At 43.8% G+C, this 13,679-nt stretch overlaps 1 protein-coding gene across 1 annotated transcript; it reads left to right on the top strand.

The window, feature by feature from the left end:
* Positions 1-878: 878 nt before the first annotated feature.
* LOC130687275 (roundabout homolog 2-like) lies at positions 879-13,620 on the top strand. Its single transcript, XM_057510433.2, has 9 exons — positions 879-2,369; positions 4,313-4,666; positions 8,885-9,059; positions 9,160-9,290; positions 9,949-10,127; positions 10,208-11,621; positions 11,724-11,839; positions 11,897-12,148; positions 12,231-13,620. Exons 1-9 carry the CDS (start codon positions 2,258-2,260, stop codon positions 13,098-13,100), a joined length of 3,603 nt encoding a protein of 1,200 aa, XP_057366416.1. The 5' UTR covers positions 879-2,257; the 3' UTR covers positions 13,101-13,620.
* Positions 13,621-13,679: the final 59 nt, after the last annotated feature.

Below are 13,679 nucleotides of genomic sequence, written 5' to 3'. Positions count from 1 at the left end.
CCACATTTTCACTCCCGACGGGAATCATCCACCGTTGCTGCTGTTGACGACGGTTTTTATATACTCCCTCTAGTTTTTTTTTTCCTCTCTCTCTTCTTTCATTCTTTCGTTCTCTTTATGTATATCCTTTCCCCATATATTCCTCTGGTTTGCGGGTCGTAATTTACAGCTCAAGTCTCGGCCAACTGCTCCCTCACTCATCTCTTTTCTTTTTTGTATTTTAAAAGAAAAGATGAAGCGAGCGCCAAACAGTAAATGGTTTAAGAAGAAAAGAGGATTTTCTTCGTCCATTCTCTTTGGGTTGCAACTCTTCACTAATGACGACGAAAAGACAGAAAAGTCTCGTTTTTAGTGGAGGGATGAAAAGAAGATGGACGAAACGGATTATGGTGGTACGAAAAAAAAGGCCGTTCGTTTATTATACACACGCATTGCAGGATTTTCATTGACCATTTCTTACGATTAAAGTCTCGTATATTTTAAGTTATTTTCAGTAGTAGATCACAGAGTTATCGCGCTAGGGAATGTGTTTAGTCGTTTTTAACAACTGTCACAATTTTAACTAGACCTAAAATAAAAGGTATAACGTAAATAGCCTATCTTTAAAGGACACAGCAGTCTTTACATATCTGAAAGTCATTTATGATTTATGTGTTATAAACATATTATTCTTGGAGCTTCTCGTCTGAGAAAGAAAAACCTCTTCCGTCTGGAATTCGTTTTCCTTTGCTGGAGCTCTATAATAGCACATAGCGTACACACACACACACACACACTAGTCGTCGTATATATAAACAAAAAAAAAAAAAGAAATGGACGTTGTGCATAGTGAGCCCCAGTTTATATAGCATAACATTTTTTTTTTCTTCTTCTTCTTTGGGCTTATCATTTATTCAAAATCAATATGGCTATACTGCTGCTGCCGTTGACGGTGTCCAGATAAAAATGGGAAGAAAATATTATTTCAAAATAGAGGGAGGCGTGTTATTGTTCCGACGTTGGCTCCTCTAAAAAGAAAACGATATTCCAAAAGTTCTATATTTGTTTAGATGTTTTTTTCTTTTCTTCCTTCGTATGTTGAGACAACCTCTTTTGCCAGTTTTTTTAAGGGCGAAAGAATGGGACGACCAGAGGGTGGAAAAATATCGTCTGCTCCCAGCAGCAGTTGATGACAGATGACAACATTTTCACACACTTGTATTTTTCTTTTTTCTTTTCCATCAAAAAAATCCCTCCTGCTGGGATTTTCATCTCGTCACCCTCTGCGAGACAATTTCAACGACGTAATAATGCAAGAAAAAAATAGAGAAAAAAATGCAACGTAAGAAAAGAAACTTGTTTTCTCGCCCTTTAACTTTATTGTTACTGCGGGGAATGAAAGACTTTTGCCCGACTCCCAGGCAACCCTTCAGGGCGGCAGTATGAGATATATATTATTAATGATTTCGATCGAGAAAAGAAAACGACATGTTAGATTCCGCCTTCCTTCCTCCTGCCTCGTGACAGCTGCGAGCGTGTCAAAAGTTTCTGCGTTCGTAACAAATGATTTTTTCGTACACACTCTTTAACATAACCCTCTCTCTCTCTCTCTCCCCCTATGGTCTACCACCTTATAGGGTCTCTTTTGTGTACTCGGGAATCGTTTTAATCCGTCGGGTATTTCCGACATACCCTTTCGTTAATATTTGAATTGTACTAGGAAAAGTCATTATCAAGCTCGGTAATTCATAGAATTTAGGATTCGACAAATAGGTGTTGAAATCGCAAAATAAATTGAGAGGGAACACAAATGAAAAATAAACAATAACAAATAACACGAACCTGCTACGCTTGCGCAGCATTGCCGTTTTTCCTCGTTGACAGCGAACAACGAGGGCGCTCTTGTCTGGGCACGTTCAGTGTGGCAGTACCCGCCGTCGATGTTGAATCTCTCGTCTGTCTCCTCGTGTTGAAACGTCTCGCTTTGCAAAAGGGTTTTTAAACCAGTCTCGTTGTGTGTGGTATTCTTGAAGTTTTATTTTACTATCAGTGGACATTGACGAGAAAAAAGAAAATTTTAATTTCCTCGTGGCTTTTTCGTGTGTGATGTTTCTGTGAACGGAAGAAACAAAAAAAGTGATAGAACCAACATATTTTTGGAAGGTTGCCATGATCGGTTGAACCGGATCCTCGCCCTTCCTCCTTTTTCTATTAAAGGGGGAAAAGAAAGAAAAACAGTTTTTCTTTTCTTTTTGGGTTCCGAATTAGAAACCCCCAAATGGCTGCTGCTACTTGTCCAACTCCCAAGATGACTACCACATCCTGCTGCTGCCTCTTCATGTCCCGTTTATTACTTTACTACTGGCTAGCGTTCATCATCCAACCAGGAGGTAGTACCGTTAAAAACATGAATAATCTCATTGAACATTAGTTTTTGTGCCGTCTTCTAACAATATGTCTGCTGTAGTGTGTGTTTTGAGCATGGAGAATTTGTCAAATGGCTTTTGATCAATTGAAGGAATGTTATTCATAGGGCCTTCTTCCCGTTTGATATCTCTCCAAGAGAATAATAACAGGAAGATTGAATTTCCTTCGTTTCAACGAGATCAAATCGCCAGTCTTGTTAAATTATTTTTTTCTTTCTTCTTCTTCATTCGTCAGTAGTTAAACTTGCTAGACTTATTGTCTTTGAGTTTGTTAAAACAAACAACCTTGTTTCGTTGACGACAAGTTGTTTAGTAGTTTCACGCTCCAGGAGCCCCAAAACTTTACCCAAATTTGACGTCAACTCTTGTAAGCCGTCGTCGTTGTTTCCATGGCAATTGAAACTCGAAACTCTTTGTCGTCCCGTGCAACGTGATTCTCGCCGAACAGAATATTCATTTTTAATTAATTGCCGGTCGCTTTTCTTTCATAAATTCATGGCAACTGCTTTCATCCAGCCTTTCGGCGTGTTTCTTAGACCGTGTTGTGTAGCTAGATTATTTCAGTGTTTTACTTAATTGGATAAATTTTTCAAGCCAGATTCGTTTCCTTCCCCTTGAAAACGTTTTCAAAGGAAACTATTTGAATAATAAGAGCGGAATTCAGCCTCGTGTGTACAACAATCTGTTTCGAGAACATGTTAGAATTTGCCTTTTGTTCTTGTTATATTTTTTAAATTCAAAGATTACGACCAAAACAGTTTTTTGGCAGTGTCATCCGCACTAAACCGGAACAATAGACGACCGAATCACGCGTACGAACATTTTCCATCCATTCGAGAGAAAGGGGTGAGAACGAAGGGGATATATTTGATTTAAAAAAAAAGGGAGGATGAAAGACGAAGAACAATAGGGACACTCACGAGAAAGACGAATAAAGTCCCAACTTCTTGTTTGCAAGCAGCCAATCAAAAACCGCGCCTTTTTTTCTAGTAGTAGGATAGGGAGGGGATGCTTAACAAGTGACTTCGCTAATGACCTTCTTATATGCGGGAGCCCTTTTCGCTGCGTATTTAGAGGGCGAAATGGCGTCCAGTCAACTGACCAACTGTTTTGACTGTAATTGGAGTCTTGAAGCATGATGCTGTTGTTATTGGGATTCAACTTTAATATGTTGATCCCTAGCAGACGAATATGATAAGACGTACCGGTAAATAATGAAAAATTTAAATCAAAAGAAAAAAAGAATGAACGCGTACAACAGAAATGTAATAATGCTCCGTACGTTTTATCAACTATTCAGCTGATAGAAAGGGCAATAACTTTGCGGAGGAAAGGGATATATAATCAAAGATGCTGGGCACGGAAAAACTTTTTCCTACTCCTCCCTCCACCCGTGTGTATACATTATAAATAAGACGGGTTGCTTCTTGTTTGGCTTCTCCCCGCCCCCTCTTTACTATTATTATTAAAAAAAAGGCATATCATATAAAAGGCGTCGCTAGGCTTCTGGAAGCTAAAAACTTTTAAATCAAAAATAAAAAGTCTTCATCGGGATGGGGTAGAGTTGCTCTTATTTGCCTTGTAAGAAACATGTTTCCTGTCACGTCAACATTTTGATTTTCTGCGACAGACAACAGTTGACTACATCTTAAGAAAAAACGGGAAAGGGGGGAGCACGAGGGAGAATAATATAACGAAACTCTTATTGCCACCGAGAGTTTGACGTCGGGGAAATAGGGATCGTCATGGCAACACGATGAATAGTCGTCCTAATTGAATCGACTAAAAACTAGCAACGCGGAAACGGATAGAAAGCCGGCCAATGACTTGAATGCATAATGAATCGACTATGTGTACATGCCCATTTTTTTGATCCGTGATCTTCTTTTTCTTCCACATATATTTAGGAATAGCGGGCCAGCAGAGCGGTAATCGAGCAAGTACAACCCTTCTGGTCCCTCCTCGGATTATCGACGACCCGACGAACGTGACGGTTTTGCGTAACGAACCAGCCACTCTGCGATGCGCTTTCGATGGTATACCTCCTCCGGAGGTGACTTGGTATCGAGAAGGCGAAGCATTAGAACCTCGCGGACATCGACTAGTCCTGCCCGATGGGGCGCTCTTCTTCCTGCGAGTCACGCAAAGCCGCGGCGGAGGTGGTCGGAGTGGCGGCGGCGGCGACGCCGGCACGTACTGGTGCGTTGCCCGCAACGCCGCCGGCCAAGCCAGAAGCCGCAACGCAACTTTAACCGTAGCCTGTAAGTCACAATTCGCCTTTGGCTTTTTATTATTCCATTATCTTTTATGAATGTTTGATTTCCCACGTAATAAGCGTCCCCTTCCCTGGTTTGTATTTGACGTTAATCTGCGATTCAAAAATCCCGCGGCCTCTCGTCTCATTTATTATGCAATGCCACTCGGGTCTTTATCATCCATCGCATAGATCCCCCCCCCCCCCCCCCCCCCCCCCCCGACTTTTTTTTTAAAGCATTAAACTCTAATACCATCTGATAACATCGGATGGTATTAGAGTTAGTAGAACAGCAAGGACGCCCAACAACTTTGCTTTCAAATGTCATCGTCTCTTTACTGTACATTAACCTTATCCATTAGAGTTGCGCACATCAGCAGCCGTACGAAAGCCTCGTATAACTCTTGGACTCTTGTATCAAATAACTAAAGAGTCGCGACACACACCGAGATTCTTTTTTTTTTGGGTGGTTACTTTTGTTATCAAATATCCTGATGCGTGCAGAGTTTCTCTCTAAACAGCGCATTCGATTCCTATCGGAGTGAACACGAAGAAAAAGGGAAAAAAAAAAATGTAATGTGTGTACGGGAAGGGCGCGCCGGTTAGAGATGGACGTCGCGTGCTGTTGACACACACACACTCCCTGGAACTATATATCGTTTCATAGAGCAGACTTATTCGTCCCACCTTACACCCTCCATCCTTTTTGGATAACAAAGATATTGTGATAAAAATAACACGCGAGGATTTCCAGACCGTAGAAGACAGTATTTTTTCCTCACTGATTTTCATTGGGGCGCCCTCCTGCGATGGATGGAACAAACAAGACCCCCTTGAATTGGCAGCAAAGAAAATAGGGTCGATGTGTGTGTGTGTATATAAATTTATACAAGAGAGAGAGGGGAGTACAATAAAAGGGGAGGAAAACGATGTCGATTCTCTCGAAAAACTCTTAACGGTGCAGAGGAGAAGGGGACTTTTGGTGTACTCGATTTTTTACAAGCATTTTCCTTCTATACTGGGCCGCCTCCCACGACAACCAAAGAACTGTGATGATGACGACAACCTCTCCCTCCTCCACCGGAATACAAGAATACTACTCCTGTACCTTAGAACTTACATGCACATTATATCAGGTCCCCTTCTTTTTTTCTTTTTTTTTATTCCTCCCTTCTTTTTTACCCCATCAACTCTCTGGGGTAAATAACAAAAGCGAATCCGAGTTACAGAGAGACAGCCGCACGATCAATACTTTTGTGAGGCCTACGACGCCCCAATAACGACGTCTTAGAATATAAGAGAAAACTTTGTGCGTCGCGTTTTTTTATTTTACGGCTAACGGGAGAAACCTCTTTTTTTTTCGGTTTTAGAAGATTAGAAAAGATAGTGAGACATTAAAGTTGGTCGATGATATAAAAAAACATTGGTAAGTGATCGTCAAAGTTTTGTGTGTTTTCTTTCCAAGTGGAGGGTCTAGTGAAGCGCTCCTCATCTTTCTGTCTGGTGCATATTATGCTAATGTTATCGGCTTGTCGCCAACGTGTCGCATCCAGCTCTCTCGATCCAGCGCCTAGCCGTGTGTATTTATCCACCCAACCGAGCTGTGTGAAAAAGACCAACGTTCGAGGAACAACGCTTCAGGGCACACGCCGACTTTTTTTTTTTTCCGCGTGTGTCTACGCTGTTTATATAGTGTGTGATTCGATTTTTTCTCTATCTTAAACCGATAACACAAAAAGAAAAAGAAAAAAGGGGGATATCCAATTTTTTGTTCCCCCCCCCCCCTTTTCTATTCCTCGGTCTGTTTCTTCAGTCGGCCCGCGACTGATTCGATTCCGGGGGGTGCGCTCACCAGAGCGACACATTCAAGAGGAAAGACAAAGGAGTTCAAAGTCGTTTCTTATTTTTCCCTATATACACCAGAAATAACAACACAGTAACGCGGTGGATTATAAAAAAAAACCGTCAAACAAAAAACATAGGAAATTACACAGACAGCCGGAATAAAAGAAATCAAAAGGATTTTTTTTTTAGAGAAATGTGCGGTAACAATAGAAACACGCATTGAACCGCACATCCATCTTTCGTTTGTAAAGTGGCGGGCAGACGGAAAAAGGATGGTCTGATTGGCTCATCCGTCGCCGGATCACGCGGTCTCGATTCATCAGACTCATTCTCCCCCACCATCCACTGAAAAGAGGGGAGATACAACATCTATCTAGCTTCTTCCTCCGTTTGCTAAAGAGGACGTGGGGGGATTGTGTCTAAGAAAAAAAGCAAACCAAGAGCCGGACGATTTGTATTATTGAGCTGGTTTGTGGGTGCACACTTTTGCAGCTCCAACATATTCTCAAAGCCAACTGCTTTTTATATAGGAAGCGTTTGAGCGGTCGGAATAGTGGACCGGTGTGGCGCATCAATCACACGTAATAAAAAAAAAACGGGTTTCTTTTCTTGGTGCTTGGCGCCGTTTGTATATACAGATGGATGGATTGAGACTAGCACACACGTCCAACGGCTATTATACTGTTACACTGGTATAAGATTTGCGCTCGACTGACTCGATCCAGCTGCTCCCCTCCATCATCTGTGCCCGTTGCATCAATATCCCGCATTGTCCGGTCTTTCCCCTTTTCTTGTTTCTTTTTTTCTTTTAGATATTTAATCTCATTACATTTTCGTAATGAAAAGCATTTGGAGTGGGAGTAAAATATTGATTGAAACCATAGGATAAAATCCTGCGTTACAGTACGAAACACTAAAATACCTTCTGTAGTTGCGTAAACCCATTATCGGGCAATTTAAAGTCGGGAATTTGATTTGAAAAGGGCAGTTTCACCTCGTACACGTTGAACTAGAAATAGCACACACAAACAATCGAGTACGCAAGAAAAGAATAGCGGGCGGGGGGTAAAAAGAAAAACACAATCAATACAAAGTGGCCATATCTTCAGCCCGTAAAGCTCGAAACGTCGCGCCTAACACACACACACGCAGTTAGATGTCGTAAGCTCAGTCCCCTTTTTTTTTCCCCCTCGCCTGGAGGAAATGGACGAGATTATTTCCATCATCTTCAGCGCAAGCGAGACGTTCCCATTTTCGTCTTCTTTTTTTTTTTTACTACACAAAAGAAAACAGAATAGACGAAAATGACGGTAGGAATATTGGGAAAACGAAGAAGGCGCGTAATGATGTCTAATCCAATTGCTTTTGCTGATGCGCTACTAGCGGACGTGTCTCTCGGTACAATGTAACGCCGGAACGTGCCAGAACTAGTCGCTATCTAACGAAGAAAACTATTCCAGGGGTGAGGATGAAACACACACACACGCGATCTGTTCAATAAGAAATAAAGGGAGCACCTCTACTGACATTTAATCTGATCATTCACACACCACCCCTTTTTTTCTCTTTCTTTTGCCAAAAAGAACAAAGACAAAGTTTGTAGTTTTACATGTGTTTTGAACTATGTTGCAACGCCGGTCAGATTGGTCAAGCGTCGCAAAAAAATCAAGACAAAATAGTGGGCCTATTTTTATTCGTGCGTGAGGGGGTTTGTTCTGGCAAACAACAAAGAGAAGACAGCTTTTCGGCCGTAGCATGTAATATTCGAAGAACATCGTTTGATTTTCCAACTGCCTGGTCACACAGAGGACGAAATGAATCCCCCCTTCGTCCCATTTCTAGTTAGGAAAGAAAGCGAGGGGAGGGAATGTGTTCTTACGCCATCCGCCATAGGATGTAATATGTAGAGAATATAAGCCGAATCGATCCAACTGACTGGACTCGAACGTGATGCCGTACAGTGGCCTCCGCTCTGTGTGTTTTTTCTTCGACATTTGTCCAACGCGTTTCCTTCTTTCGGGAAAAAAGAAATAAAATGCAGCAGTGCAACTACTATGCCCCATTCTCCAGAGACTAAACTTGAAAGACGTCCATCGAGTAGTAATAACACTAGTTTCTTCTTCTTTCCCTTTAGCTTCTTTTATCTGAAAAAAGAGAAAGTTGTACGTGTAGCCTTTTTACAAAGACCCCGGAATGTTTGCCGGATGTCCACATAAAATAAAAAAAAAGTCGGCCAAACAGGGTCGGACAGACGGAAGAGACGAAACTTTAAGTTAATCATACGGTCCGAAGGAGATACTTATGTTTAATGCTCTTTGTTGTTATCAGAAAACGAAAAATAATTAAAATGGTATTTTAAAATCATTTTTTTTAAAAACAGATTTGCAAGCTGATTTCCGTCGAATTCCGGAATCGACTCGAGCTGTTGTGGGTGATCCGGCTCGTTTTTACTGTTTAGCACCGAAAGGTCAACCGGAGCCGGAGGTGACCTGGCGCAAAAATGGCGTCCCCATCGAAGGATGGGATGATGAATTAGGTTCGCTGGACAAAGAAAGGTAAATAACAATAAAGCGATTAGACAACGCTGCTCTACATCTATTCTTGTTTGAAAAACGTGTTTAAAGCCGTTGTTAATGATGATATGCGTTTGTTTAGGGTGCATGTTGAAGAGACGGGCGATTTGATTATACGGCACGTGCTGGCCAGCGACGAGGGAAAGTACCAGTGCGTCGCTCACAACATGGCCGCTACTCGAGAATCACCGGCCGTCTCATTATCCGTCTACGGTAGGGGGAAAACAAAAACAAAGGGTCTGTTTTCCGTTTAAAAAAAAAGACCCTCGGTAGTTATTAACAGAACTTTTCTCCCAACACGAGTTCATTTCAATTTCCATCTGTAAAAAAAAAAAGGGAAGTTTAGCGTGTTGGACGGAAAGGGAAAAAAAAACTTTTATTCAAAACGCCGACATCAACAAGATTTTTCAACAAGTTTTCGCTTCCATTCGTGCCTCGGTCGACTGGACCTCATACCGTCTCATTTGAATGGCGGCGCGAAAGTTGAAGTAGAGTGAAAAAAAAAATCTTAACATTACCATCGCGTTCGCTCGTCCACTTGAATAGAAAGAAACTCATTCCAATGGTACCAGTCTGCGCTCGTCGTTAGTCATCGAGCAAAATAATTAGTTGGACTCGTTCCTTCCGGCGCATGGAAAGAACTCAAGTAGGGGAAAAAAACTCTTATCCTCGATCCCCCCCCTCATTCGTCAGCATTACGAAATCACGCAGATATCTATTGAACCATCCGCCTTTTTTTTTTTAAATGAAAGGAAAACAAAACAAAAGGGAGCTTGATGAATAGGAAAAAAAAAGGAAGCGTCATTTTTGTTTTTCAATTTGATCGGATGTTTGAATGTTTAAAATTTTTGTTTTTATTTATGTGACATAGTTCGTCCTCAAGTGTCCGTTCCTCACACGGAATTGGTTATCGTGCTTGGTGAGGAAGCCGTTTTCGAGTGTCAGGCATCCGGTGATCCAGCACCGAGACTTCTATGGCGACGATTAGATTCCAGTACAAGTTTAACTCCGCTTAAATCGGATGATACCGCAAATCGATCCACTTTCAAGGTAAGGAAGGATCAAATCAATAAAAAAAAAATCAAACTCATCCGCATTTTCATGTGTTGCTTCAACGGGGGTAAATAAAGATCCAACATGTCGCGCTCGTTGATGCTGGCCAATATGTCTGCGAAGTGGAGAATGCCGTTGGCAAGGCCTCAGCTGTTACCGTATTGACTGTTCTCGTTCCACCCAACTGGAACGTCCAACCGCCTCCGCAAATCCAAAATGAAGCAGGACAATCTTTGAGCGTTGATTGTAGCGTTAACGGCATGCCACCTCCATTGATCTTTTGGCGGAGGGAAGTCGGTTTGCTGGACGTGGGCAGTAACGGTAGCCGATGGCAAATTGCGGCCAATGGAACGTTGAGCATCCGCCAACTTGAAACGGGAGACGCCGGTCCGCTTTATTGCGCTGCTATTAATCCGGGAGGAGCTCTTTTGGCACGAGTCAACCTGGACGTGACTGTTCCAGCTATGGCAGTGCCCATCTACTTTCAAATCGGTCCTGCTAATCAAACGCTACCCATCCGATCTCCGGCCCTTCTTCAGTGTCACGCGCAACCGGATGGGCCTGGACAAGAAGCTGATATCCGTTGGACTCGTAACGGCCAGCCAGTCAATCAGAGCCAGCCTGGACTTGGCATTTTGCCAACTGGATCGCTACAGATCGATCATCTCCAGCCAGAAGATTCCGGAATGTATACATGCTGGGCAACGAGCAAACATACCACTCAAATCTCTTCCTGGACAGCTACTTTGCTTGTCGAGAACCCCATAAATCCCAACGTGGCATTCAATCGAGCGCCTTCCGATCCATTGGCGTTGCCCGGTCCACCCTCACAGCCCGTACCCACCAACCAAACTGCCCATTCAGTGACCATTACATGGCAAAGTAGCAGCCGGATGGGCGCCTCGCCACTCGTCGGCTACACAGTCGAAATATATAGCCCGTCATCTGAGGCACTGTTGCCCGGCTCGTGGACTTGGGGTGAAACGAGCAATCAATCTTCATGGCTAGTGGCTGTCCGGAAGCTGAAAGCCAATACGTACACGATTGACGGACTGAAAGCGGGCAGTTGGCTTCTTTGTCTCGTCCGGGCCGAGAACTCTCACGGCCTCTCCCTGCCCAGTCCCGTCTCCCAATGGATCCACTCTGCCGCTCACTTGGCAGACGCCGACGTCGCCCAGACCCGCGACCTTCTTTCCGGCTCTCTGATGCAGCTGGATCGGGTCCAGGCACTCAGTTCCACGGCCGTCGAACTCCACTGGGACATTGTCGACGGCGAGAGCTACATCGAAGGCCTCTACCTCTTCCATTTTGAAACATCGTCGCCCACCTTGCCCGTTCGCACGGCGCACATTGTCAAGGATCCCGGATCGATGACCTACACTCTGTCGGATCTGCGGCCAGACACCAACTACACCGTCTTCCTCGTTCCGTTTTATGGTACGGTCGAAGGTCGTCCGTCCAATAGCCGGACAGTTAGAACCAATCCAGATGGTATGTACAATTTTTTTTTTTTAGTTTGAGTTTATATATATATATTTTTTTTTTGTTGTTTTCATAAACCTCCATACGCCCTTATTTGTTTTGCATGTATAGCGCCCAGCGGATATCCGCAAAACGTCAGCGTCAGGCAATTCAACGAAAGCAGCGTCCTGGTTCAGTGGTTGCCTCCGCCGGTCGATCAACGTAACGGCCTGATAAGCGCCTACCAGGTAATTTTGAATTGAATTGAAGCCTTTGACATTTAAAAAACATCCGTTTGCTTTTAGATTTTCGTCTACTCTGCCGAGACGAACATGCTGTTAGCCAATTTGACGCTACCGTCGTCGTCGACGTCCATCGCCGTTGGCGGACTTGAAGGCGGCACTCGCTACGCTTTCCGGGCGGCCGCCTGGACTCAAGTGGGATTAGGTCCTAGTTCCCCTGCAGTGATTTTAGCCATCGAAATCAATCAATCGTCGTCAACGGTTCCAATGACGGATCAAGAAGCTTCCAATCCATTTCCGACTCACGTGGCCCAGGTAAAAAGAAGCTAATCAATGACAAGCCAACCAAAAACAGAAGTTGGTTTAGTAAACGTTTGATCTATCGATTGTTGTGCAGGAAACTTTGATGATTATTCTGGTGGGTGGCACCCTGCTGGTTTTACTTTTGACGGTGATTTTGGTGGTGATTGTCCGGCGGCGGAAAGTGTGCCGGGACGGCAGTCGGTCCAGGTCGAGTGCACGGGGGAATCAAAGCAATCACCTGCTCTGGCCGCTTCCGTCGCAACCGTGGGCCAATAATTCCTCGTCCAACGACCCGTCCAAAGACGTCCATCCCCAACTGGGACCCGACTACGCCGAAGTGTTTCACCACGCCAATCCCAGCATGTCGTCATTTGCATCGTCATCTCAACATCCGCAGACACTTCAACCGGCCAACATGACAGCCGCCTCTGCATACGCTTCCACCACACTAATCCGCAACTCGTCGGCGTCATTACCGTTTCGCTATCAGCCGTCGGCTGCTGGGCGCAGCGTCCCTCAGCTATTGGCCGAAGGCTCTGTCCGTAATTCCAGCCAACCGTTGGTGCCCAATTGGCTGGAATTGTTGCCCCCTCCGCCGCAACATCCCCCGCCGCCATTAGTGGCTGCCGGCAGTAAAATAGACTATCAACCACCTTTTTTAACTGCTACCTTACCGTCGACCATTCACGCTGCATCAAATACCTGCGCCGCTCCGCCGAGTTTTAATCCGGCTGGAGGCGGACAGCATTATCCTTTCCGCTCGTCATTCAACAACGCTCAATCACAGCCGACGCTGCTGGCCAACCAACACCCCCGCAATTCCTTATTTTTGCGACAGTCGCAACATCGTCAATCCAGTCGCTACCAAAGCGAAGATTTAGTAGCACCCCAAGAAGTAGAGGGCCTCTACGCCACCTGTACCTACGACCAAATCGAACCGTACCCGCTATCGTCATATCGTTAAAAATTAATTGGAAACCCTTTCATATTCGGCTCTAGTCACCGTCTTCTTGTCTCCAGGTGAGCGGTTAGATCGATTGATTCACTACCCCGCCATGAGGTAATTATTGATTCAATTCATTTTGACCCATGAAAAAAAGAAAACAAATCATTGACACTGTGGCTGCGTGATGTTTAAAGATGACACACATTTTTTGAAAAACCAAAAAAAAAAAAAAAATTTCGCTTGGCGTTGTGAGCGTTTCATACCTTTGTGTTTCTATATGTTTTTCTTCTCATTATTAATATTATTATTCAGTCTCTTTTGATGTGAAACTTTCAATGTGCTGTGATAATTTTCCAACAGGTCAACAACCCATTTCTACATGGCTGTTTTTTTTTTCTTTTTTTGTTTCTTGATTGTAATACTCTGAATGGAATTATATGGATGTAAATATTTGTGGCTGTATGGTGAGAAGACGAGCTACCATCCCACAGCTTGCGCCACCTTCAACTACGGGCAGTAAATAATGGATTGAAAATCTGTGTTTCGATACGGTTTCATTCATTTCCACCTACTTCCTCACAAAATCAAAGGTTTTTG

This window comes from Daphnia carinata, chromosome 7, assembly GCF_022539665.2.
Source record: "Daphnia carinata strain CSIRO-1 chromosome 7, CSIRO_AGI_Dcar_HiC_V3, whole genome shotgun sequence".
Classification (NCBI taxonomy): domain Eukaryota; kingdom Metazoa; phylum Arthropoda; class Branchiopoda; order Diplostraca; family Daphniidae; genus Daphnia; species Daphnia carinata.
Note: the sequence above shows the minus strand (reverse complement) of the source record. Positions and strands in the feature narration are given on the sequence as shown.

Coding starts and splice junctions, on each gene's coding strand:
- LOC130687275 (XM_057510433.2), top strand. CDS start 2,258: ATGGCTGCTGCTACTTGTCCAACTCCCAAGATGACTACCACATCCTGC. Junction 9,291..9,948: donor CGTCTCATTATCCGTCTACG/GTAGGGGGAAAA, acceptor TATGTGACATAG/TTCGTCCTCAAGTGTCCGTT. Junction 10,128..10,207: donor CAAATCGATCCACTTTCAAG/GTAAGGAAGGAT, acceptor GGGTAAATAAAG/ATCCAACATGTCGCGCTCGT.